This window comes from Myxocyprinus asiaticus, chromosome 4 (genome assembly GCF_019703515.2).
Source record: "Myxocyprinus asiaticus isolate MX2 ecotype Aquarium Trade chromosome 4, UBuf_Myxa_2, whole genome shotgun sequence".
In the NCBI taxonomy this organism is placed as follows: domain Eukaryota; kingdom Metazoa; phylum Chordata; class Actinopteri; order Cypriniformes; family Catostomidae; genus Myxocyprinus; species Myxocyprinus asiaticus.
The window spans coordinates 33613507-33640264 of NC_059347.1; the positions used below are offsets into that span (position 1 = coordinate 33613507).

The following is a 26758-nucleotide window of genomic DNA, read 5'->3' on the forward strand; positions in this document are numbered from 1 at the left end:
TTTATTTAGACCTTAATGGTCCAAAGTACATATATTGTGGGTGTCATTATAACTTATATCTTATCAAATCACATCAATCAAATTGCCCTTCCATAAATGTTTCTGCACTTCTACAGTCAATGAAACCCATTGTAATTTAAAATGTAATTGGCCAAAACTATGGTTATTTGTCATCGTAAAGAGACATCTCATCAGTCACTCATTACAACACAGAGGGTATGTCCGAATCTGAAGGCAGTTGCCTGACTTCTCGCTGCCCAGTTAGTCAATGACTTAACAGGCAGTATTCTTTGTATGAAGGTACCTCTTAAGGAAACTGGTTTCAAACTGGCTACCAAGGCACTATAATGTCACAAATTATGTTTCCCAATACTGTTCCTGGAGGTCCCCCAACAGTACACACTTTGGATGTCTCCCTAATCAAATACAACTTGATTGAACTCATCAACCCATTAGTACTCCAAGAAATGGGTGTGTGAAATAAGGGTAACATCCAAATTGTGTACTGTTGGGGGACTTCTAGGAACAGGGTTGGGAAACTGACCTGAAAAAGTTCTAAAGAGCTTTTGATATAACCAAGCAAATATTTAATGACTACAATAGTTAGTAACCTTTATATGACCAGGACAAAAAATCAATTAGATAAAATCTCTTTTACAAGAGTGACCTGGCCAAGAAGGCAGCAAAAACACAATGACAGATAACATGTAACAAAGAAAACTGACAAAACAAAAAAGAAAACTAAAATCAATAAATCAGGCAAAGGATAAAACAAAATATATAGGCATGCTTATTTTATGTACTGTATATTTATGAACAATGCTTATTTCTCAGTAGAAATTGATGGTAAATTGAATGGTAAGTTGAAAGAAAGCCCCAAGACATTTTTAAATGAATAAGCTTTCTTTAAAGTGCTCTCTTACTGACATCATTTCCATTCTTTCTACCAACTGCCAAACCAAATATAAGTGGCCAAAAATAGGAGCTTGATGCCTTCCTTAAGGTTTCGGACAGAGCCACAGTTTTTGACATAAATCGATGCATTTTATTAATAACCATTGTTGAAAATCGCCAAACTTGACTCAAGTGTGATCATCAGTCTGAAAACAACAGATGTCATCTGCTAAATTAAAAGTTTATACCATAAATGTAATGTTTCAGGACATTGGCTTCAGTTTAGAAATGTGTATAAATGTGTCTATAAATGTGTCCTAAAGCCTAACACAGTCAGGACATTGAGAAAATTGTAAATAAACAGTGCTTTAAACAGTTTGCTGTAAAATCTTTTCTGTCTCTTGATTTCATTAGGCCACTTCAAAGCTGAGAAAATCATTTCACTTTGTACCTAAAAAAAATAAAGCCAAAATAACTTTGACATACTTTTCAACCATTATTTCTCAGTCTTTACTTTTGGCCGTGAGGTTAGATAAACTAGATGCACCACTGTAATGGCCAATTTACTTATAACAATTTATTTATTTGCAGTTTAAAGGTGAAAAGTGATCTCATAGTTGACCTATACTTACAATAGGACTAAATACATTGTATCATCTTAAAAAATTTGGTCACTAAGATCACCATTCATATTTGTGAAAAAAGCCCAGATAAACCTTTCGATTTGTATAGGACAACAGCCCCACAAAAAGGTATACCTGGTGTTGTGTGTTACCCAATTCTTCAATTCGTATGGGCAATAAAAAAAAAAAAAAAAAAAAGGTATAACACACTTAACATGCTCAGAAAAAGGTGTATTTATATATTGCAAGGTTTCAGTCTTTCTTATTCAAGTCCTAGTTTCTTTTCAATATTGTCCTTAGATGAACTTCCATATGTTATGATGATTTAATCAGAAGGAAATGTAGTCATAATATGGACAATAGCACATTTTAATTAGGGATCTCCTGTAATCTCAAATGATATTGTGCAGTAATTGAGCTATTTCTGAGTTTTATTTAAAAATAGAAATAAAAATCTTGGTTTGAAAAGGTCAGATCTGTTTGCATGAGCATTTATGTGTGTTTCTCTGACAGTTTGTTTGGAATAAAACAGGGTTGTTGTGTTGAAAAGGAAGTGGCTGCCTGTGGCGTTTTTATTGGCTCTGATAAGAGGATTCGTTTGGCACCTCTCAGAACAGCAGGAATAGACCAGTTACCAAAACATGCCTCAGCTTACAGGGGGCAGAGCTCAACCTTAATTCAACCCGAACCCACTGAAATCCACAGAACTTAAAGAAAGCTTTAAGGAGCAGGTGATTGTGCTAAATCTGAATGGGACTACAGTACAAGTCTTCAACTGATTTATGTGGTAAAGACGCTGGCTACCACCCCTGGAGTTCGCTAGTTCGAATCCCAGGGCATGCTGAGTGAATCCAGCCAGGTCTCCTAAGCAACCAAATTGGCCCGGTTGCTAGGGAGGGTCACATGGGGTAACCTCCTCATGGTCGCTATAATGTGGTTCGTTCTCGGTGGGGCGCGTGGATGCGGCGGTGGATGGCGTGAAGCCATGGCAATGCGCTCAACAAGCCACGTGATAAGATGCGCTGGTTGACGGTCTCAGATGCGGAGGCAGCTGGGATTCGTCCTCCACCACCCGGATTGAGGTGAATCACTACGTGACCACGAGGACTTAAAAAAGCGTATTGGGAATTGGGCATTCCAAATTGGGTGAAATCCCCACCCACCCACCCCCCCCCCCCCAAAAAAAAGAAAAGAAAAAGCATATTCATGGAATATTAAAACAGTAAAGTATATGGAATAAAGTGTTAGAGTTTGTTAGAAAAATAATAAAAAGCAACATTTCTTTTCAAGTTTTACTTAATTTCCCAGTCAATGGGTCTTTATTTATTTATCTGAAACTGAAACAATATCACAAATATTCATTTTCAGACATGTAAGATTTTTTTCAGTAATCTCAGTAAACTCAAAATTAGATTAACAGAATCCTAAACATTAATACAAAAAAAGAAGCATGTTCTTTAAATGTCACAGACCAACAATGTTTAAACCATTTTAATGTTTGCTCTTCTCTAAATAACATGTAATTTCAAACTTACAAGTTGTATATGAATTGTAGAACTGTACCTGGTGTTCTGATAACATCCTATACAGTACATGCCTTTGCTTTGTCGTGTGATTTAGAGTCAATCTTGAACAAGCCTGTACAAGTATAAAATGACTCAATTTCTTCATGTCCCAACTCTCCATAGGTTAGGTTCCTGCCGTTCCTCTCAAATCTTCTGGCTGTTCACACAACAGCGATCCAGCTAGTCAAAACACAGCAGCCACTAACAGCCTGTTTAAAGAATTATAGACATTTTCCTGTCTTCCTCTCAAGTTTACAAGCGTACACTGACTTGTTCAGCTGCAGCTGTGTTCTGAAGGACAAGCATTGTTGTGATTTTACTTGTACTGCCATAAACTTATCTTATACTCCCCTTTGGCGATATTCTGTCCACATTGACCTAGTTTGAGACAAATATCTGATTTGCATTTTGCGCCAACTACTTTTACGTTGTATCCACAAACCTGCAGTCTTTTGGTGTTGTGTGCTCATTGTTACATTGATCTGTTTATGTTGTATTTGTTGTGATGTTGTTTATTAATGTTGTTTAAGATGCTCTGCATTGCAGTCACTGTATGTTGGATGTCATTAAGTTTAAGGCTCTGTAAAATGCTTTGTTCAGTTTGACCGCAGTCTGTTGTCTGCATGCTTCTCAGTCTGGTTTCTTGTTCTCCGTTCACGGTGTGGTCGGGCACTGGCGACCCACGATGACACAGTCAGTGCGCAACGGATCAGAACCAGCCCCAGACAGGGCATGTCTTTGGCCACTGCGATTTCAGAGAAAAAGGCATGATCTCTGGGCAGATTAAAGGAGCTGTCGCTAGTCTCTAAGTCCTGGACAATGGCTAGAATCTCCTGACGATCTGTCTGATGCACCATCCCACGGACATTCAACACAGCAGATATATGTCTCCTTCTGTGAGCAGAAAGAGAGAGAGAGAGAGAGAGAGAGAGAGAGAATAAGGGTATATTACATACCTACAATACACAAAGATTTGACAGTATGGCTTCTGCATATTATTATTGTGCTTCCTCTCTTAAGCCCGGTGTTGGGAAAGTTACTCCAGAAAATTAATAACAAACTACTTTCTCTAAACTATGATGAGGTTACTTTTCTTATAACTCCCTCTGAACAGTATTACATGAAATAGCCTGATTTTTTCTGGAACCAATGTTAACCTTTATTAGATAGAAAGTACTATTCATTTTTAGAAATTCATTCTGGGTGTAATCATTTTGTTTCAGTTTTTGTTTGTTTGTTTGTTTGTTTGTTTGTTTGTTTAACACCATGCAAGCTTCTATGGCTATTTTTGCAGCAATGTTATAATTGTGTGTGTGTGTGTGTGTGTGTGTGTGTGGGCAGGTTTAAGTGGTTTACAATGACATTTTTTTTAGGTTACAAACTGGTAATTACAATGGTATTATGCTATAAATATGGTTTATGAGGACATTTCTAGTGTCCCCATAATTAAAATCACTTAAAAAACATACTAAACGATGTTTTATTGAAAATGTAAAAATGCAGAAAGGTTTTTGTAAGGGTTAGGTTTAGGGGTAGGGTTAGAGGATAGAATCTATAGTTCGTACAGTATAAAATTCATTATGTCTATGGAGAGTCCTCATAATGATAGCTGCACCAACGTGTGTGTGTGTGTGTGTGTGTGTGTGTGTGTGTTAACTAATGTTAATAAATACAAACTTATTAAGTGTTACCATTTATTTATTTATATATATATATATATATATATATATATATATATATATATGAATGAATGAACGTTACATTTATATAGCGCTTTTCTGACACTACACTCAAAGCACTTTACATTGAGGACAGGGGACTCTCTTCAACCACCACCAGTGTGCAGCATCCACCTGGATGATGCGACGGCAGCCATAGTGCACCAGCACGCTCGCCACACACCAGCTTTTGGTGGAGAGGAGAGAGCAGAGTTATATATAGGGTGGCCAGACGTCTCGTTTTTCCCAGAACAGTCCCGTATTTCAGCACTTTTTCTAATGTCCCGACTTATTCTGAAAAAATCGTGTTTTGCCCCGTATTTCCCTCTCCTAAAATTTCTCTATTGCCTATGCGGCATTCTCAGTCACGTGAGTATTCCAATCAAAAGTAGCCAAGGATACATCTTGTAAAACCAATGAAATAACACCATGTTATTTGAAGTACATGATTGGATTAAACTATCCAATCACAATCCCCTATCAATTGATGTCCAGTTAGTGAATTGATTGAAGAGTCAATTTGAAAGAGCACACAGATGAAATTACGGCTGGAAAAATGTCAAGGAAGCATGCATGTACATTTAATGAGGATCTTCAAAAAGAGTTTAAATTTCTAAAAAATGAGTCACAGACAGAGTGAGTGTAAAGTGAGGTGTGAGATTTGTGGAGCTCGTTTTTCCATCGCCCATGGAGGCCACACTGACATCGCACAGCATGTTCATACAAAAAGTATGTGGATGCTGCTAAAAGCAATTGTGCCACACCAAGTGTTAGTGATTTATTTATTTATTTATTTATTTATTTGTGAAGCAAAGTTCTGAATCTGACAGGGTGCACGCAAGTGAAGGACTTTTTGCTTATCATTCTGTTGTGCACGGCCATAGCTTTGCACATTCATGACCTGAGAAAAGTCTTGCAGGCCAGGCTGGAGGAATCATTTATACCCTCTGACATTAAAAATCAGTTGGATGCCCTGGTTGAAGCTGGTGACATGCGAGCGGATGATTTTTTTTTTTTTTTTTTTTGTGCAGTCAGAAACTTTTATTCAGCATCAGTGGATTACCTCCAAAACTGGAGCTGCTCATTGGAGATCACAGAAAATCTTGACTGGGCCCTACTGAGAGACATCCCAGAGTGGAAAGACATTCAGAGCAGCCTCAAACACTTCTACTCCAGAATCCCCGCTCTCAGTTTCATTGACGAAACTGCGCTCTTTAATGACTGGGCTTGCGCAAAAAACATTGTCACTCGCCGCATCACTGAGTGGAACGTGAACAAGACGGCCGTGTCTGAGAGATGGACAGATGTTTTTCGTGAGCTGGAGAGCAAGTCATCAACTTTGGAGTCTTAGCCAATTTCATGGAGTTTGTTTTATGCCTGCCTGGGACATCTGCAACAGTGGAGTGTGTGTTCTCATTAATGAATGCAGCATGGACACCGGATAAGCCTCGACTCAGTGTAATAGTCATGAAGGCAATGCTTTTCGTACTTCTTAATTTTGTACTGGTCTACTCTGCATTTTAAGATAAACTCTTGAAAGACAAGCCCACACTGAGAAAAATTGCTGCCAGCGAAAAGTACAAGGTGACAACAGTTACAGATGCGGATGCACCCTCTACTTCGTATTGATCTGCGCCTAGGTAAGGATACGTCAGTTTCATTTTTGCTGGGAGGGGGCTGTCCCGTTTACCACAAGCGGGAATCTGGTCACCCCAGTTATATATATATATATATATATATATATATATATATATATATATATATATATATATATATATAAATTCAGCAAAAAAAGAAATGTCCCTTTTTTAGGACACTGTATTTTAAAGATAATTTTGTAAAAATCCAAATAACTTTATTATCTTTATTGCAAAGGGTTTCAAAAATGCACCTGTGGAACAGTCGTTAAGACACTTACAGCTTACAGACGGTAGGCAATTAAGGTCACAGTTATAAAAACTTAGGACACTAAAGAGACCTTTCTACTGACTCTGAAAAGCACCAAAAGAAAGATGCCCAGGGTCCTTGCTCATCTGCGTGAACGTGCCTTAGGCATGCTGCATGGAGGCATGAGGATTGCAAATGTGGCCAGGGCAATAAATTGCAATGTCCGTACTGTGAGATGCCTAAGACAGAGCTACAGGGAGACAGGAAGGACAGCTGATCGTCCTCGCAGTGGCAGACCACATGTAACAACACCTGCACAGGATCAGTTCATCCGAAAATCACACCTGCGGGACAGGTACAGGATGGCAACAACAACTACCTAAGTTACATCAGGAATGCACAATCCCTCCATCAGTGCTCAGACTGTCCACAATAGGCTGAGAGAGGCTGGACTGAGGGCTTGTAGGCCTGTTGTAAGGCAGGTCCTTACCAGACATCACCGGAAACAACATCACCTATGGGCACAAACCCACCTTCACTGGACCAGACAGGACTGGCAAAAAGTGCTCTACACTGACGAGTCGCGGTTTTGTCTCACCAGGGGTAATGGTCGGACTCGCGTTTATCATCAAAGGAATGAGCGTTACACTGAGGCCTGTACTCTGGAGCAGGATCAATTTGGAGGTGGAGGGTCCGTCATGGTCTGGGGCGGTGTATCACAGCATCATCAGACTGAGCTTGTCATTGCAAGCAATCTCAACGCTGTGCGATACAGGGAAGACATCCTCCTCCCTCACGTGGTACCCTTCCAGCAGGCTCATCCTGACATGACCCTCCAGCCATACTGCTTGTTCTGTGCTTGATTTCCTGCAAGACAGGAATGTCAGTGTTCTGCCATGGCCAGCGAAGAGCCCGGATCTCAATCCCATTGAGCATGTCTGGGACCTGTTGGATCAGAGGGTGAGGGCTAGGGCCATTCCCCCCAGAAATGTCCAGGAACTTGCAAGTGCTTTGGTGGAAGAGTGGGGTAACATCTCACAGCAAGAACTGGCAAATCTGGTGCAGTCCATGAGGAGGAGATGCACTGCAGTACTTAATGCAGCTGGTGGCCACACCAGATACTGACTGTTATCCCCACTGACAGATACCCCCTTTGTTCAGGGACACGTTATTCCATTTCTGTTAGCCACATGTCTGTGAAACTTGTTCAGTTTACGTCTTAGTTGTTGAATCTTTTAATGTTCATACAAATATTTACACATGTTAAGTTTGCTGAAAATAAAAGCAGTTGAAATTGAGAGGACATTTCTTTTTTTGCTGAGTTTATATATATATATATATATATATATATATATATATATATATATATATATATATATATATATATATACACTGTATATATGAATGAATGGATGAGCGTTACATTTATATAGCGCTTTTCTATTTTATACATATTTCTTTTATATTCATAAATGGGTAACACTTAATAAGTTTGTATTTATTAACATTAGTTAACAACATTAACATGAACATGAACAAACAATACTTTTACTGCACTGATCTTACTGATACATTTTTAAAACTAAAAGTTGTATATGTTAACATTATTTAATGCATTATAAACTAAAATGAAGTAACAATGAACAACTGTATTTTTATAAATTAACAAGATTAACAAATGCTGTAAAAATGTGTTGTTTATTGTTAGTTCATGATACCTAATGCATTAACTAATGTTAACAAATAAAAACGTATTGTAAAGTGTTAACCATAAATGTTTTTAAATAAAAAGAAAATTTAATTTCATAACACAACAAAAGTCACTGTCCCAGCCACAAGATGAAAAACACTGGCCTACTCAGTAGTAAGGGAGTCAGTCAGTTGCTTGATCGATTGTGATGATGTTTTGTGAGCAAATCATTCTGTTGATTTTGTTGTTTTTAATAAATTAGTTCTAATTAGTTAAATCACATTCCATGGAGACTATTATCCAAAGAAAGGGAGTAGGAGTAATCTTTATGATCAAAACAATATTCAAAAACAATGTTACAGAAAATAGAAGTACTAAATTAATTCAGGGAAAATTGAGTCCTGTTGGCCAAATGTGTTTCTCTGTAATGCATCTCCCTTGACACTGGTCATGCCTCATAAAATAAACCCCAAGTCAGCGCTGCTCTAAACTCTGTGAAGATGACATGTCCTGCTTAGAGATAACAATGTGACAGTGTGTGTCTGTGACAGATTTTAACATAAGACAGTCAGTCAAAAACAGGAAACAACAGTGCACAAAGAGAAGTTGTTGATCTTAGTTGGTGCGTATGTGTGTGTTTAATAGGAGTGTGGCACCAGTCAGTCTCCTATGACCTGGCTGGAACAGAAAGTACTCAACAGCCACTTCCTGTCTGCTGAGGAGGGCCATGCGTCAACAAGCAGGAGCTCTGCCAGCCAGTGACTGAGCACACACACACACACACACACACACACACACACACTTTGCTTCATTTAAACAAAAACACTATAGGCTAAAGTGGGATCACATTTCACCCATTCCCTTGTTTACTGTCGGCTCTTCCCTCTCATGCACTGGGTGCTTTCCACATAAAGGAAAGCTGGCATGGATATGGAGCACCACGGTAACTATTTTCAGGCAGACATTCTTAGAATGACCTCAGGAAACAGAGAGGTGTTGTAAAAATTAGTCCTCAACTGGACAAGGAAGTGAGAGGGAAACATGTCAGATTTTTCATGAATGAAAGCACTTTAAGACAGAGTTCAGGTTCTACCCTTCCGCAGGTCTAAAAGTGTTCAGCAAAATTGTATAAATGAAACAGTTACATAAACTGACAAAGTGCTTAAAATTAGAGTGCTGAGTGCCTGTTAACCTGTTAAGAGCTTATAAAATACTTTCTTTACTTCTTCAGTCACATGTTATAGAAAATCTACATCTTGCTCTATATTCTGCTTTTAAATAAAATTGTATAGTATGTGATTGTAAACCATATAGGGAGGGGCCTATATGTCAATAAAAATATAAAGAAGGAATTTTAAAAAAAAATTGGTGTTTGATATTATCATTTACTTTTATCAATTAATTATAATGATGTTTGATGAACATCTTCCATGGAGATCATTATCCAAATACAGGGAGTAGGAACAATCTTTCTCTATTTTTTGTAGCATTTTATTGCTTATGATTATAAATCAGTCCTCTCCTTGCCAGTTTTCAGGATTCATAAAGGGCCAACTGCCCTGGTCGTCTTACCGAATATCTGGAAACTCCTTCACCAAAACCCCAACTTCCATCTGAATCGAGGGAGTGTCCTCCAAAACTATGATGTCAGCCAGGTGAATAATCACACTCTCCAACCAGGAGGCAGTTGAGTCCTGAGAAGAAGAGAGAGAGATAGAGAGAACTTACTTCACTTTCATTTAACTGTGGTGTAGATTTCTTGTTTTTTGGTTCCCTTACTTTCTCTTGTTTTCTGTCTCTGTTGAACACTATATGTGAATATATCTATATCTATATCTATATATATATCGAAAGAAACAAAGAGTCGGTATCTGAATTCATCGGCTGTGCCCATGCTGTTTTTCCAGCGAACTCAGGTATGTGTGAAATCTTTGTCATTTTCACGCCTCCCTCGGGCTCTGCACCTCCCTCAGTGCTCCGCTCCTCATCACCCGATTTCTAATTCACCGCACCTGCACTCAATTCACTCGCTCATCACTGCCTACATAAATAACTCACCTTCACGCCACTTCACTGTCTCACTGTGTAAACCCTGTAAATCTCAGTAAATGCTCTCGCACTTGGTTTCACTAACTACAACTTGTGTGGCTTTAATTCCTGATAGTCATATAGCCTATATATTTCTGCTAAAGAAAAAGCACAAGTAGATAACGCAACGGCATTGCTCCAAAATAAAGGATGGTTATTTACTGCAGAAATGTTTTTTTTTTTTTTTTATTATTATTATTTGGAAATGATTTTTTAATTTATATTGTTTTGAAATAGTTTTGGACTGCTTTGGTTTATGAACGGCGCTTGGTCTGTGGTCTGTGCAAGTTTCTCTTGTAAACAATGACGTGCTTCCTGCCTCCTCCTCCACGTGACGCGTGAACTTACCAACGAGCTTACGTCATCTCTCTCATGAGCGCACATCACAGAGATGAACGGAAGCGAACAATTGTAGTTAAAAAGTATATAAGTATTGCTTCGTTTCTAAAAATAATAAATTGTTTGGGTTCAGAAGAACTTTATATGTCGACTGGAGTCATGTGGATTATTTTGATAAACCCTAAATATGCATTTTGGACCGTCAAAAAATGGAGTAGCATTGTTTAAAGGAGGAGGCCTGAAATGAAATCCTAAAAATGTTAAATTCTGTTTTGATGAAGAAAGAAACTCCGATACATCTTGGATGGCCTGAGGTTGAGTAAATTATCAGCAAATGTTCATTTTTGGGCGAACTATTCCTTTAAAGCTTAGTGTTATCACAGTATTTATGTTTTCTTTGTCTGTTTATTTGATGTACTTATTCGTTGGATTAATCTACACTTAGATCTTCCAATGAATTCTGCAGATGGATTCTAAATCACCTCGTCAGCTTTGTTAGATAAAAAAAAACATGTCTGTTCCTAACACAAAGCATGCGAGCGCGTTTTAGTACATTTAGTGACATATAGTGACTTTTTGTTGTTTTTTTTTTTGTTGTTGTTGTTGTTTTCAGAGCTTAACAGTGGTTACTATTGACTGTCATAATATGGAGAAGTCCTGTGTGAAAGTTCTTCAAAATATCTAATTTTTGTTCCACAGAAGACTTATAGGTTTGGAGCAACATGAGGTTGAGTAAATAATGACATAATTTAAAATGTTCTTTTAAGTGATTCTACTGCCCAATGATTACATAAAATAATAGGTATAATCTGATTGGAATAATTAGAACCTCACCAGATCCTTAAAAAGAGCCTTCAGCTGTTTGGCTTCATCTTGCAGACGGAATGCCACTCTCTTCCTCATTTTGAGTGATGTACAGATGACCCGCCCCCTCATAATGGCACGAACATATTCAACTAGGACCCGCCTATGCACCTCATTCACCAATGTCTGTCAATGAATGAGACAAGCAATCAGTCAACCAGCCAGTGTGTTTGAGCAGTATATGTGTGCTTACATGTGTTCAGGTTGTACCTGATATGGAGGGCAGTCCATTCTGCGGAATTTTTTAAAGTGCTGTTTTATGGTTGCCTCAATGCTCTCATAGGCCTCAGTGTTATCCAGCCACTTCCTCTTCACCAGCTTATCAAAGAATGGCTGGAATCATGGCAGAAAACTTATAAATTAAAGCATTAAAAAATTTTAGTGTGAGTGGTCAGAATGTGAGTGTGTGCATGTGTCTCACCCTGATGTGTTCAAACAGTATGTCAGCGAGAACTTGCACTGATTGATTGACAATTCTCTCCAGAGAGGAATGAGCTCGTTTGGAGACGTCCTCACTGCCAAGATTGTCACACAGACGACAGCGCTCCACAAAACTCCTACACATGTCAAACAAAATATAACATTTAAATCTACGCAGTTAAGTCATCAACTTGGTCATTAAATACACATACTTATAAAATCAGTGAGCGTAACTTTTTCTATAAATTTTTAAACTGAACAACTAGATCTTGAAAATTAAAAAATTATCATGTGTGTGAATAGAATGTTCCCTTTCGATTACGGTTCACTCGACATTGTGTCAGAAGCTGACGCTTATGGGAATTCCTTTTCGACAACCTAGTTGAAGCCCTTGTACAATAACGGCAATTCTACAATTGGTAATGGTGTTTGAGCCCCGCCCTTTTAAGCATGCAGTTGGCCTATGTAAGCGGGAGCAAAATCACCATTTCTTAAGAATTTACTTACTTCCAGACAGCGACTTCATTTCTCGTCTTGACAAGCCCTCTCATCTCAGTCGAGAGACATTCCTCCAGCAGAGAGGTTCTTCGCCTACAGACGACTCAGCGCCTTGACAATGCAACGCCTGCAGCGAGCCAACTGACCAGCTCCCCTGCAGTGTTCCGGCAGAGACATTTGTATCCTTTTATTACTATATACACTATATATCTAAAAGAGTATATCTAAAAAAAAGAGCCATTTGTGTTTAGCGCCTCTTTGTAAAGATGTCGTTCCACAAGTGGTCACTCTGCGATAGACACATCCTGTTGTTAGATGGGCATGAGAACTGCATCCGCTGCCTGGGCCACTTCCACACTGAAGCGGCATTCCTGGAGACAGACTGCCCTCACTGTGAGGTTATGAGTCTCAGGACGCTCCGCTCTAGAATCACCCTTCAACGCCATTCTGTCATCTATGGTCCCATCATGGGATGCGCCAGTGTTGTGTGCAGAAGTTCACAATCTTCTTGCAAAGAAAACGATAGATATTGGGGTGCACTGTGCGATGGACGCCTAACGTGCCCAGGTTAGCTCAATCGGTTATGAACACCATCCTTCAGGCTAGAGCGCCATCCATGAGACACCTCTAGGTGCTAAAATGGAGTGTGTTTGGAAATTGTTGCTCCTCCTTATGTGGCGAAGACCCTGTGAATTGATGTGAGATCCTTACAGTCCTCCAAGAGTGGCTGGACGCAGATCTCACCTCGTCGACGCTTTCTGTCTATGTAGCGACTATCTCGGCAAACCACGCCCCGGAGGCTGGCTTCTCTATAGGGAGACATGATCTAATTTTAAAGTTCCTCAAGGGATCGAGGTGCCTAAACCCCCTCGCCCTGCTACAGTCCCAACCTGTGACCTGAACTTGGTGCTCACGAGCCCCTCGTTCGAGCGTTTGGAAACTTTTGGAGTTACGTGTGCTCTCTCTAAAGACTCTCTCTTTGTTTGCTTTGCAGGATGCACTAAAGGCATGTCCGTCTCCAAACAAAGGCTGTCTCATTGGATCTTTGATGCAATCACCCTTGCCTATGAATCGCAGGGTGCGTGATGCCCCATCGGTGTGAAAGTGCATTCAACCAGAGGCATGGCCTCTTCATGGGCAGGGGTAAATGTGTCCTTGCAGGACATATGGTTAGCAGCAGGTTGGTCTTTGCCAAGCACATTTGCCAGGTCTTATAACCTTGATTTGGCCTCTTTCTCTTTGCAGGTCCTCACTGTCTTAGAGAGCTAATTGTTCCAACACTCAGCAGGCGAGCCCAGGGTCCTTTATTAAGAGCAGGCTATCTGCTATAATTTTTATACAGCTGCCGGTGTACAGGCCATTGTCAAAATTACCCATTAAAGTCACAAGCATTTCTTATTAAACTATGCCTTCTCAAACCTGGTTGTGAAGTGGTTAAACTTATACTGTATTTATAAGGTCCATATAAATTCCCAGTCTGAGATTAATTTGTAAATCCTGGATTTTCACTATGATAGGAGATTAGTCATTATTCTATACACCATGAAAGACACCGTCCTGTGTGGCCTGTGACATCCTATACATATCCTTCCTCAATTGTCTATAACTTTGGCAATGCCAGTCTGTGGGGTGTGACATCACGTCAGTAGTCAGCAGCTTCTGATGCATTGTTGAGTGAACCTTAATCAAAAGGGAACGTCTTTGGTTATGCATGTAAACTCGGTTCCCCGAGATGAATGGAATGAGACATTGCATAAACTGGCCGCACTACTGACCCAGAGCTTCGAGGTGTGAGCTATGCGCTCCTTATCCCACAGTCAAAAAAATCTGAGGAAATGGTCATTTCGCACCTGTTTATATGGGCCAACTGTGTGCCTAAAGTGGCCGGCTCAAATCCCATTGGCAATTATAGAATTGCCGTTATTGTACAAGGGCTTCAACAAGGTTGTAGAGAAGGAATTTCCATAATGTGTCATGTCTCGTTCCCTTCATCTCAGAGAACTGAGGTTACATGTGTAACCAAAGATGTTTTCTTTATGGTTAACTCCAAAGCATTTACATTTCTTCAAAGACTACGTGCATGTAAAAAATATAGAATATTACACTGATATTTTGGGTAAAATTGTACTGATTTTTTTTAAATGTAAACAATATTTCAAAACACTTTTACATTATTATTTCTTACACTCCTAAAATTAAGCTGACCCCCTGCAAACTCCAAAAATTGTTTGCATTAGACTAATATGTTGAATAAGATGAAAAACCTGAATGGTGGAACACAGTTGACAAGAGCGATCGTCCTGGAGACATGTCCATCCCCACGATCTCCAAACTCTGACTGTGTGTCATGGAACATCTCAACCTTTCTCTGGAAACTAAAAACCATACACAAGCACACACATTTCATTAGTTTAGATTTATCCTATTTAAAAAGGATGTGAAAAAGACACTTATGGCGAACATGTCAAAATTAGTGTATAAGGCAGATGCAGTATAAACTTGATTGTTTTACTCATAAAAGCAGTTGACTGGCTCTGAGCATCTTCTGAGATATTTAATGAACAGTTTGGGGAGTCTGTTTTGCATGACTTTAATTGTTGTGGTAAATGACAGAACTTCGTTTGACTATAGTATAATGTATACTATAATGGATCAGATTATCACTGGCAAATAATTTTGAATTATATGAGTTTTTAAAAATCATAATTTTTGATCATTACTGTTGCTGTGTCTTTCGTCATCATCAGAATCTCACCTGTACAAGAAATCTGCAAGTCCATTCAAGGTGCATCGAGCAATACGAGCCCCAAATGGCTGACTGACAGCTGTTGATCTGTCCAAATCTACCTTCACCCTCTGGAACACATTCAGACAGATGGAGAAAAAGACACTTTTCAGAGAGAAATTCTAAACACACTCACACACATGGCATTTGCATACATAGCACAAAAATAAAGTCCTTGCTTCATGTGAAGGAGACATTTACAATGAATTTATGCTACATGTATAGGTATGTGGTATATTACCTGTATAATAGAACAAGCGAAACCAGACTGATACTCTTCAATGTGCAGCGTCTGAGCCCATCGCTTCTCTTCATCATCCAAAACCTGAGAGAGCTCTGTAGTCACCTTCTCCTACACACACAGTGCATATTAGTTGAACTGTGTTTTCCAGAGATTGATTTCTACTTTGACTTAGAAGGTGTGGTGTGTTCAGAGTATTACCCAAACAGTGTCAACACAGCCCTCTTCCAGCCGGTCTATGACATCTTCAGGCAGGAGAGGATCTAGAGCTTCACACACTATGGTGCCCATTGCTCCAACTGTAGCCAAGACGTCCCTGCAACACACACAGTGTCAGTCTATGTGTATATGTGTGTATTCAAAAGTGTCAAGTGTCCACATTCACTTGTGTATCAGTGTTGTGTTTATGTACAGTCACTCCCCCAGGTATTCAGTATCCTTGTTGTACTGATAAACAATGCATCTGTTATTAATAGACCGAAGGTAATTCTTCCACTGGGTAATTAAAATAACACAGATTGTGCTGCTGTGCAAAGGCAAAATACAGTAGATGTCAGAACACATTTTGTCAAAACTGAGTGATGACCGAAATCGGGTCTCTTAAGACCAAAGTATACTTCGGTTTTGCACGATAGCTAGGCATATGCGTACAGTACGCTTGGTGTAATTTTGGTTATCAACAGAGTGCTTGAGGTGGTCAGGAGATACCTGCATTTGTATAACTCAAGTCCGAAGGAATATAAAGACATCTTTGTAGGTCTAAACTCCTGAAGATAAATAGTCTAATATCTCATAGCAGTCGTAGCATGCATGCACCAACCACCTGTGAATATGCGCACAGTCAAATGGAGTATACTTTGAAAGGCTGAGTGTTGGATTGTATGCATACGCTAAGCGTATGCATCAAAACTGAAGTATACTTTGGGCTTTAGACTGATCTGTCTTGTGACAGATGGGTTTGGGTCAACTATGCTCAGAGTGTGAAACTGCAGTAACTTCTAAATTAATGCTTAAACCAAGTAATTTTGGAGCTATTTTTTAGTGTTGGTTTTGTAACTGCATTTCGGCTTTGCAGAGCATAGTAAATACACATCACATTCACCTCAGTGTCACAGTTATGCATGTACCTGTTGTAAATGTTGTAGATCCAGTCCAGCAGTGAGTATGTGTCAGTGATCTGAATGGGCCCACAAGTGATGGTCTTCAGTCTCTTTGCTACAGCCCTGTGATAACTCTGCATGTAGACCTGAAACACGCTGAACTCCTCAGGATAAACGGCCACCACATTCCGACGTGCTGCATCCATATCCTCCACCACCCTGCCCCGCAAACGCTCCAAATACATGCCCATCTGCCCTGCAGCAATGCCACCTGGCTGAGGAAGACACCAGTCAGCTGCCTCCCTGACAGCCTCCACCCACCTTTGATGCAGTTTCCTGGGTCTCTTTGAGGGTCGGGCACCCTCATGCAAGACAGAACGAGCTTCGGAATGGTCACCAGCTTGGAGGTTGGACTGGGCCTCTTGGTGAAAGGCCCAGACCTTGTCAGCCTGCTCCTCCTGTTGTATGACCAGCACCACAAGGCCAAGCTGTGGCCCGGTGCAGGGCTGACGTAGTGACTCCCTCACCACATCCCACATCTCTCTCTGAAGGGCCTCGTAAAGCAGCTCTACGTCTTTCACTTTACGCAGACCAGCATCCCGCATGCTTGGACCAGAATCCTCATTGCCTGAACCAGCCCAAAGAGGGAACCAGGGAGGCAAGGTCAGTGAGGGAGGAGTTATATTGCTGGGTGTGGTTGAGGTGGGTGTGGTTTTTGTCAAGGAGGAGGGATCAAGTTCACACTCCCGCTCGAGTTCTTGGATATGGGTGTCTGCAAGCAGCAGGTCTCTCTGATTGACTAACTGCAGGATCTCTAACACTGAGAGAAAAAGATAAATTAAAGTTGTTGTAAGAGATTTTTTAAAGGAATGACACTAAGAATATGCAGTATATTTGTCCCATATATGGGAAGCAGAAAGCTAAGGTATGGTAATTTAAGTGAATCATTCAAGTTTTAAACACCATATTGAGTTTCATAAGCAGTTTTTTAGTTGTTAGATTTACGTGCCAAAAGCTGTTTTGCTACCATTGCTTTTGACAACTTTGACAGCAACTTTGAGGAGATGTGCTGATGCTCTTCTTCTCCATCTCTGATTACAATGGTCTTAAAGGGACAGTTCACCCAAAAATGAAAATTCTCTCATCATTTACCCTCATGCCATCCCAGATGTGTGTCTTTCTTGTTTCTGTAGAACACAAATAAAGATTTTTAGAAGAATATCTCAGGTCTGTTGGTCCTCACAATACAAGTGAATGATGTCCAGAACTCAGAAGGTCCAAAAAGGATATAAAGGCAGCATAAAAGTAATCCATATGAATCCAGTGGTTAAATCCATATCTTCTGAAGCAATATGATAGGTGTGGGTGAGAAACAGATCAATCTCCACCTTCAACCAGTAGGTGGCTGAATGTGAAAGACACTTTTACACCAGAATGTGGAAGTGAAAGTGAAAGTGTAGATTTTCAGTAAATATTGATAGGTTTCTCACCCACACCTATCATATCACTTCAGAAGTTATGGAGTTAACCACTGGAGTCTTATGGATGACTATGGATCCCTTTTGGACCTTCAAAGTTCTGGCCACCATTCACTTGCATTGTGAGGACCTACCAAGCTTAAATATTCTTTTAAAATCTTTGTTTGTGTTTTGCAGAAGAAAGAAAGTCATACACATCTGAGATGGCATGAGGGTGAGTAAATGGTGAGAGAATTTTCATTTTGGGGTGAATTATCCCTTTAATGATACAATGTTATTTTTAGGGCGTTGTTCAGAAAGAAGGCGTGTGACTAATTCAGTGGCTAAGTCTGGTGGAAGTTCCAGAACGGCTATTAACACTTACAACACCTTTAAGTAGTGTTCATTTTTTTATTCTGCCATGTGTTAATTCACTTGAAGTGTTCACTTGTGTGTTGTTGTCTTTGGAATGTACTATTAATTGACAAAGTTCCGATTTTCTATCCTTGCACTGAGCTTATCAGGTAGGATCTGCAGCACAAAGAAGGTATCATTTCCTGTCTCTGTGTTTGTTGATTGGTCAATGACTCACGGGGACTTTTGGAACTTGTTACCACTTATTGAGAGCAAGTAGTATGGGTCAAACATGGAGACCTCTAACAATGAGCATAATAAAGTTTCACTTTGTACATGCTTGCAAAAGATACAAACAAGTACAAACAACCCCCCCCCCCCCCCCCACATTCACATTCAATTTTACCTGACAGTGGCTCCCTGCGTTTGACTGGCTGATCTTCCTCTACGATCTCTTGCTCGTCCTCCTGGGAGCTGCAGTTTGTTAGTGAATCTCCTCTAAGCTTACTCAGACTGACCATTTGTAAGAATGAGGGCCGTCTATGAGTGTCCTCATCATTTTCAGTGGTCAGATCTCCTGCAGGTAGACTGTCTCTGCATTCACTCTCCTTTCGACGACTTGCCAGTCTGAGGAGAGAAGATCCACTAAGAAAGGGACAACTGTTCCTTCTCACAACAACTGCAGAAATAACTTTGTCACAAAAATAATATTTCAGTGGTTTTCAAGCCTGTTCCTGGACTGCCACACCACTGCACATTTTGGATGCCTCCCTTATTTAACACACCTGTTTCAACACAACACCTCATTTGTAGTGTTGGGTGTAATCCGATTACAGGGTAATCAGTTACTGCAATTTAATTACTTTAGTCAAAAAGTAGTGTAACACATTACATTTTAAACTCTTGTAATTAGATTATACTGACTTTTAATTAATTTAATTACTTTTAAGGGCATTACTTGGGTTACACATATTTCTAAAATGATGTTATTTATGTAGAATACATTTAAAAACATGAATTATGTTCATATGTATGTCTATTTGCGTTTCTGTGACAGCTTAAGGGTGTGTGCCCCTCTAAAAAGTCATTGTATAGCAGAAATGTGAGGTTATAAGTGTATGACTGGTGTGCAATAATGTACAGTGAAATAAAGTGAAATATACACTTTATTTTTAATTTGTTGTGTGGAAAAGTGTTTTAGAAAATAATGCAAGAAAGTAAAGTAATTAGTAATGTGATTTCTTTCCAATGAAGTAATCAGTTAAGTAACTGGATTACAATTTAAGAGATTTAATTAGTAACTTGTACATCTAAAATAGGTGTGTTAGAAAAAAGAGTGTTGTATATCCAGTGCTGGGATACTCCAGGAGCAGATTTGTGAATCAGGCATGTTGAATAAATAAAATAATTTGACTTTGCTAAATAACATAAAATTATGCCTGATACCATGGCTGAGCTTCAATGGGTGCCATTGGAATATACAGTATAATCATATTTTTAAGTGATATTTTTTGAGTAAAAAATCTAAATCTATCTAAACAAACTACTTATCTAAATTAATTTGTCATGAGAAATGTCAAACTATTTTCCATTTTCAACTCTTTGCAGCTATTTGATAAAGGCTTTAAACATTATCTGGAGCTTGAAACTATCACAGACTTTCTCACATGCACATATATACCAAAAAAGCTAGCTACAGCCCTGGCCTAAATGTGTGTTTGTGTTAACATTCTCTTATGTATTTCTGTTGTGTATTTGAGCAGTAATTCTCACAAGTATTAAGTACCAGTATTGTTCACACTGATAAACAATGCATCTGTCATTAACAGACTTAAGCGAATTCTTCCACACACATTGTGAAGGGGATTACAGAGAAAATATCCAGAAAAACTGACATCCAATTACATTCATACTCTCACCTAAGTAAGGACAATATCTCCTCTGAGGCTCGTTGATAGTTCTTCTTCTTTCCTGAGGAGGGTGTTGCTGGGAGGGTGGCACTCCGGAGAGAAGGCGTAGCGCCCCACACGTTTCTTCCTGTTATACGAAGCCCCTTGCCTAACTTCCCAAGTGTCTTCAATGGTGATGAGCCACAGATTCGTTCCAGAGTTCTCTTTTCTTTTGATCCCTTAGTGACCTTTGACCCTCCATGCTGCTCTGTGTTTGCCTCATTCTCCTGTGCCTCACTCACCTGAGATGATGTTTGGTAGCCCTGCTCATTCTCCCAACCCCCACCATCTTCCTTACTCCACCCCATACCTGCCCACGCCCCCTCAAATGTATTCAGATCGGATGGTGGCAAAATTAGATCCCCGTTGCTACAGTTACTTTTTAGGATGAGTTCACCGTTTGTAAGGTTACTCTTTTGGATGAGATCTCCGTTGCTGTGGTTACTTAGGAACCTCCTGGGCAGTTTCTTGAAGATGGGCATTCTGGCGCTGGTTAACTACAAGACAAAATGCCCATTGTTACATTGGTCAGAATCATCTGTCAGTTTGCCGTTTCCAGTTTCAAGTACATGAGCTATACGTGAATTTTGCATTTCGGGTTGCTTGATAACTGCACAACCCTCCCATCCTGAATGCACACTACACAACAGTACAACTTTATATTTGAGTTTTGATACATTTGAAATATATTCTGGGAAGAAAGATTAATGGTACAGTTTTTGCCAAACAGTTTAGTTTAGTTTAGTTATTAGTTGTGCCATAGATTTGCTAAATTCTACTCCAGTGAGGTTAGCACTTACGATAAGTTCAAAGAAATGTAATTGAATTAGATTTAAATAAATCAGAATTTCTTTTTTCATGTTTTGACATGTTTCATTTCAATCTGAAAGATTTTCATATGTCATACTTTGCATTGTATTATGTCAAAAGCACGTCTATAGTCCACTATGTGCTGCTTAAAGGTAACTACGGTTTAAACCTGTTCAAACCGCGTTTATCAGGCTTTTCTTAAATGACTTTGCCTTGTTGCATTCTCATTGTTCAGTAATCCGGTGAGCTGAGTGCATTAACAGCATATGTGTGTGCATGTGTCTGTTCTTTGAAGATGTTAGCAGTTTTAAGCTCCTTCAATGGAATCTGACTTCCAGATGTGTCAGAATCGTTTCCTGTTTCTCAAAACATACACACTCTTTAATCATGCACAAACAACACACAAACACTTTCTGGAGTGTCTCATGGGATTAATAAAGTATCAACCTAAAATCTAAATGTCACAATCTACAGGTTAAAAGTTGACGATAATGAAGTACGCCATCTCAACAGGTTAGCATTGAATTTTAAATATTTCTCCTGCAATTTGATAATTATGAGGTTTTATCAGCCTCTTGAGATATAGGAGGAGAGAGAAGCCAAGAGAGAGACAGAAAGAGGAAGGGAGAGGGATGTGCCGTTGTATAGCATGCAGAGGTGGAGATGTCCCTATTGTACTGTGTTTTAGCATCCCTGCTTTGCATTATTCCTATGCAGCTTTTCCCTGGTGTGGTGGTTAAACACAACACCAAAAGATTTTAGGTTCAAACCCTGCAATCATCAGCTAACTCCACTGTAGCCTTGAGCAAGGCACTTCTGCGTCCGCTAACTGACTACTTACATCTCTCCTAAACTAAACCAACATTTTTTTTTTTTCTGTCTGGGTTCCAGGTGGACCTTCTGCCAGTTTTTTTTTTTGTTTTTTGTTCTTACATAATTCCCGGTAGCAGCAGGGAAACCATCACTTGTAAACCTTGTTGTTTTGAGAGGAAAGAGATGTGTATTTCTACACTATAATAATATGTACTGTAACATTTTAGAGACAAAAACATTAAACAAACATTCATAGACTAAAAAATCACCCTGCCACAAAATGTAATAGGCAGATTTAGATTTTACATACATCCATAAAGGAAATGAAAACATGACAAATTGTTGAGCTTTATAGAGGCATAAATGTGCTTGGATTTCGCTCTATAAAGATCAGATAAATATCTGTACTGTGAAAATAATTAACAAGTAATTAGTAAAGAAGTTAAAAACAAGCAAACACACAACAAGAAAAGTATAACAATTTAATCTAAAAATTTAGTACGTCAAAAACGTCTGATCTTCAGTTTTAGGTTCTGAATTATCTTCCATAGCATTACTTTCTTGGCTTCTTAAGACCCTGCAGACACTTTGTGGGCTGTGTTCATTGGTACGTTTGCAAATGCACTCTGTGGCATACAGAGCACTCTGCAGGTCACTGAGTCCATCCAGTCTGCAGTTGGATTGTTTTTTTTTGTTTGTTTTTTTTTTGTACCTGGGGTAAGTGAGTCTGTTTACTGGAGCGAAATGGTATAAATACCTGAAAAGGTAATAAATACCTGAATTACAAAAATAGTAAGGTCATACAGGGAGAATTATGTGAGAAAAGAGCAAAGAAGCCCCAATTAACCCATTCATCAGTGTGTCGAGGGACACCTTGTGTCATTGGGCATTTTCACTTAAAATCATTATTTGAAGAAAATTTTGTGTCTCTTATTATAAAGTTTCAGAAAAAAGAAAACTGGTGGTGTTCTGTGCAATGTATAGATCAAAATTATATGGATATTAAAGGGAAGCTTATACTTTACCAAGCACCTAGATTGCAATATATACACATACTGTATATTCCTTAGTAAAGTATTTTTATTTATTTTAAAGGAAAATTGAAACTCTCCGTGGGAGGTTATATACACTGCTTATTTAATAGTCATTGATTATTAATTAACTTTTAATTGATTAATTAGTTTCAAATCATTTATATAATCATTTATTTTAAAATATAAGTTAAATAAAACAATTATTAACAAATGTTTGGTTTTTTTTTTTTTTTTTTCATAAGTGTATTAATTCAAGGAACAACTGTAAAGTGCATATGAATTAAATCTGAAAAAACTATTAATAATATTAAACATCAATAAATGTCAACAAGGGGAGTTACTAAATTTAAATTTCTTATTTATTTATTTATTTATTTATTGTGAGGTGGCCTATACATAATTTTGTAAAAAGATTTGTGCTTTAATTCTGATAAATAATAATATGTTACTGCAGTACATGTACTAATCTTACAATTGAAATGGTCGTCTGACTAATACACCAACTGGATTAAGAAAACTGTAAAACTGAATTTATTGTGTTTATTTCATTGACTGGTATGAAAACGACAAAATACAAAAATAAAAATCAATACCCTAATTTTATCCTGAAACAAACAGACATGTCTTACCTTACACTGCAGTGTGCAGTCAACTCAGGGCAAATCCATTCCAGAGTCTCTGTGTTAGAAAGCCTATCAGTAAGAGTATGTGTGTGTGTTCCTCTCTCCAAGATTTTGGGGCCTTCTGTTGGAATGTCGGAGGCAGCCGTTTAGTTTGCAACCAGATGATGATGCACTTTCCTGAGGAAAAAGAGTCACCCTCCCTAAACAAGCACACACAAACAGAAACTGCCCTACACATATAAAATTTTACACTCACACTCAAATAATATACATACGTAAAAACACATGTACACCTGCACAGACAGGAACAGGTACACATGCGCCCACAAACATACATCGCTAAGGGGGATTTACCCTTGCAAACACAAACATACATACACTGTAAAAAATGCCTGTAATTTTAACGGTAAAAGACTGTAAAAATGCTACAGAAAAAAACTTTAATTGATTAATGAATATTAACTGTAAAATATACAGTAAATATTTTTCATATATTTTAAAAGACAATAAAGTAGTTTTTACAATAAAATGTTGTAAAAATTTAATTAATGGTAAAAATGTACATTATGTTTAACAAGAGAGTACATGTACTTTTTTACAATAAATTATTGTTAAAATTACAGTAAAAAACAGTAATTGGGCATTCCCAAAATTCCCTGCATGACCCATCATATTTCATTATATTTTATGGGAACAGTTAAGATTCTTATTTTTAATATCAGTTATGTACATTAGGGTGTTCTGTTTTATATTTGATGTAGTTTAGTTAATGTTTATTGCATTATTTTAATTTCACATGTGTGTTTAGTGTTTGTGTGACTGCAGCTGAGCATGTCATCATGTGCTCTTCTGTAATTTTTATGGTGATTAACAATACCTTATAAAGTAAAAAGTAGATTTTTACAGTTTCAGAAGGTTAATATCAAGTTTATGATGTTTATTTTACCGTAAATGTAACAGATTTTTTTTTTTTTTTTTTTTTTTTTTTTTTACAGTGCCAGCATTGTCATATAAATTACAACAGTTTTAAACTGTAAAATTTACAGGTTGCTCTGTAAAGTTGTTTACATTTTTTCTGTATGTTTTACATAATTATTCTGGCAACCACAGCTGGCAGTTTTTTTTTTTTTTTTTTTTTGTAAGAACAACAGGATTTTTTTTACAGTGTAGAAATGATCATGTTTTTGTTCATGTGGGGCTTCACACAAAGAGTGAAGACCCCACACAGGTCCATCACACATACAGTTTCCAAAAGTCAGTATCATCCAGTGTAATATGGTATAGCGGTCACATCATGATACAAGTCAAATTAAATAAACACAGTAACTGAAACTCTTAAAAGGTTTCCTGTTACAACAGCTGAAATTACAGTATTTCTGTAAATCTCACTCTTTACATTTAGGTTAGGCGGAAATTAAAAAATGTTCAGTGATTTCTAACTCATCATAAGGAATTGGTTTGCTGTTTCAGTATTTCAGCAGAGCTCTTCTAGTACAGAAGCAAATATAAAAGAAAATCTATGTGCAATGATGCCTTTAGAGCTATGGTGACCAGATAGATGGCCATGAGAAAAATTGGGATGCACAAATACTACAAGCATGGCACAGTGAGTATCATATTGGCTCTCACGTGCATTATCAACCTGGTAGTTTTGAAATTGTTACAATGAACAAGATTTGAGAACAAGAAAAGTCTCTGCATCCTTGTAATACCTACACACCCCTACACTTTAAGAATTACTTCAATAAGCCATAACACAACAGTGCCTGCCCACCTTTTCAACGGTCTAGGTTATGGAAGTATTTTTCAAATTAATTTCTTCATATGGATTGCAAAAATTGCTCATTAAAGAGACAAGAACCAAACCAACCAAACTAAACAATACAATACAGTGGATCTTTCTCTGCATGATAGTGTAGTTCTTCACTTGAAATTCCATTATGATTTTTTAAACTAAAGTCGGAATAATGCAGCCTGGAGCCTTCAACAAAAATATCTTCACTTCCTGACAATGCAATACATTCCATGTCAACTGCTAGCCTATAACTATGAAAAATGTTTATTTAGTGCAAAATAATAATAATAATATTAATAATAATAATAATAATAGTGGTGCAGAACTATGTGAAAATGTAAATAAGTGTAAAAAATAATGTATCAAATTACATTATTTAATTAGGGCCTATACATAGAAACACAACACACTGAAATATATAAAAATTAACAAATGTAAATATAACATGGGCCTAATAAGTATATACACATACCTCTTAACAACCCGATTATTTTGCAGATTAACTGTGCATATTTTCAGTTTGTGTGCACTTCTTGCATCTTATTTTGCAGATTAACTGTGCATATCTTCATTTTGTGTGAACTTCTTGCATATATTCACGTTTGCAGTGTCTAATAATGTTTCCCAGATTATTCTTGAGAAAACGTAACAATCCTTATGCTTTGACAAGCATCTGATATCCAAAGTGTGTTAAACACAGTAAGCCTCAAAGACTCAAATGTAGTCACAAAGTAATCTTTTACATTACTTTTTTCTGGATATCTTTCTAATGGGATCACTTTTCAGCACATTTCTGTCTTCAGTAGCTTAATATACAGTATGCGGTACTTGAGTTCCCAGCAATGCATGGGAGCATGGATAAATTATGCAGATTACTGTATAGTGTATACAGTTGTAACGGAGTACATTTGTAACACTGTGAATATTTCCCTTCTCATGCAAGTTCAAAATGTTATTATTAGTGTGCACATTTGCATTAGCAGTTTGTATTTGAAGGATGTAGTCCACATTATTGCTAAATTATTAAAGAAAATCTGTTTTGGGGAATATTTTATCATTTATCATCTTACTCCTCTTTCATTTCGAATAAACATTTACTAGTGATGGACCATGAAAGGAAATTTTGTCTGTTGTTTATTTGTCTAATTTTGGGACATGCTAGGATGCAGAGTCACTGAAAAAAAACATCAGGCAAACATGCAAGGCGATCA

General features: G+C 38.1%; 1 protein-coding gene across 1 annotated transcript; it reads right to left on the reverse strand.

Moving 5' to 3' along the window:
• Nucleotides 1-2808: 2808 nt before the first annotated feature.
• LOC127439977 (tumor necrosis factor alpha-induced protein 2-like) lies at nucleotides 2809-23906 on the reverse strand. The gene is made up of 13 exons (XM_051696305.1): nucleotides 23759-23906; nucleotides 20443-20969; nucleotides 18930-19150; nucleotides 16740-17532; nucleotides 15814-15928; nucleotides 15613-15723; nucleotides 15342-15442; nucleotides 14851-14961; nucleotides 12090-12225; nucleotides 11879-12001; nucleotides 11639-11794; nucleotides 9950-10071; nucleotides 2809-3976 (listed from the first exon to the last, which is right to left on the reverse strand). Exons 2-13 carry the CDS (start codon nucleotides 20952-20954, stop codon nucleotides 3679-3681), a joined length of 2799 nt encoding a protein of 932 aa, XP_051552265.1. The 5' UTR covers nucleotides 20955-20969; nucleotides 23759-23906; the 3' UTR covers nucleotides 2809-3678.
• Nucleotides 23907-26758: the final 2852 nt, after the last annotated feature.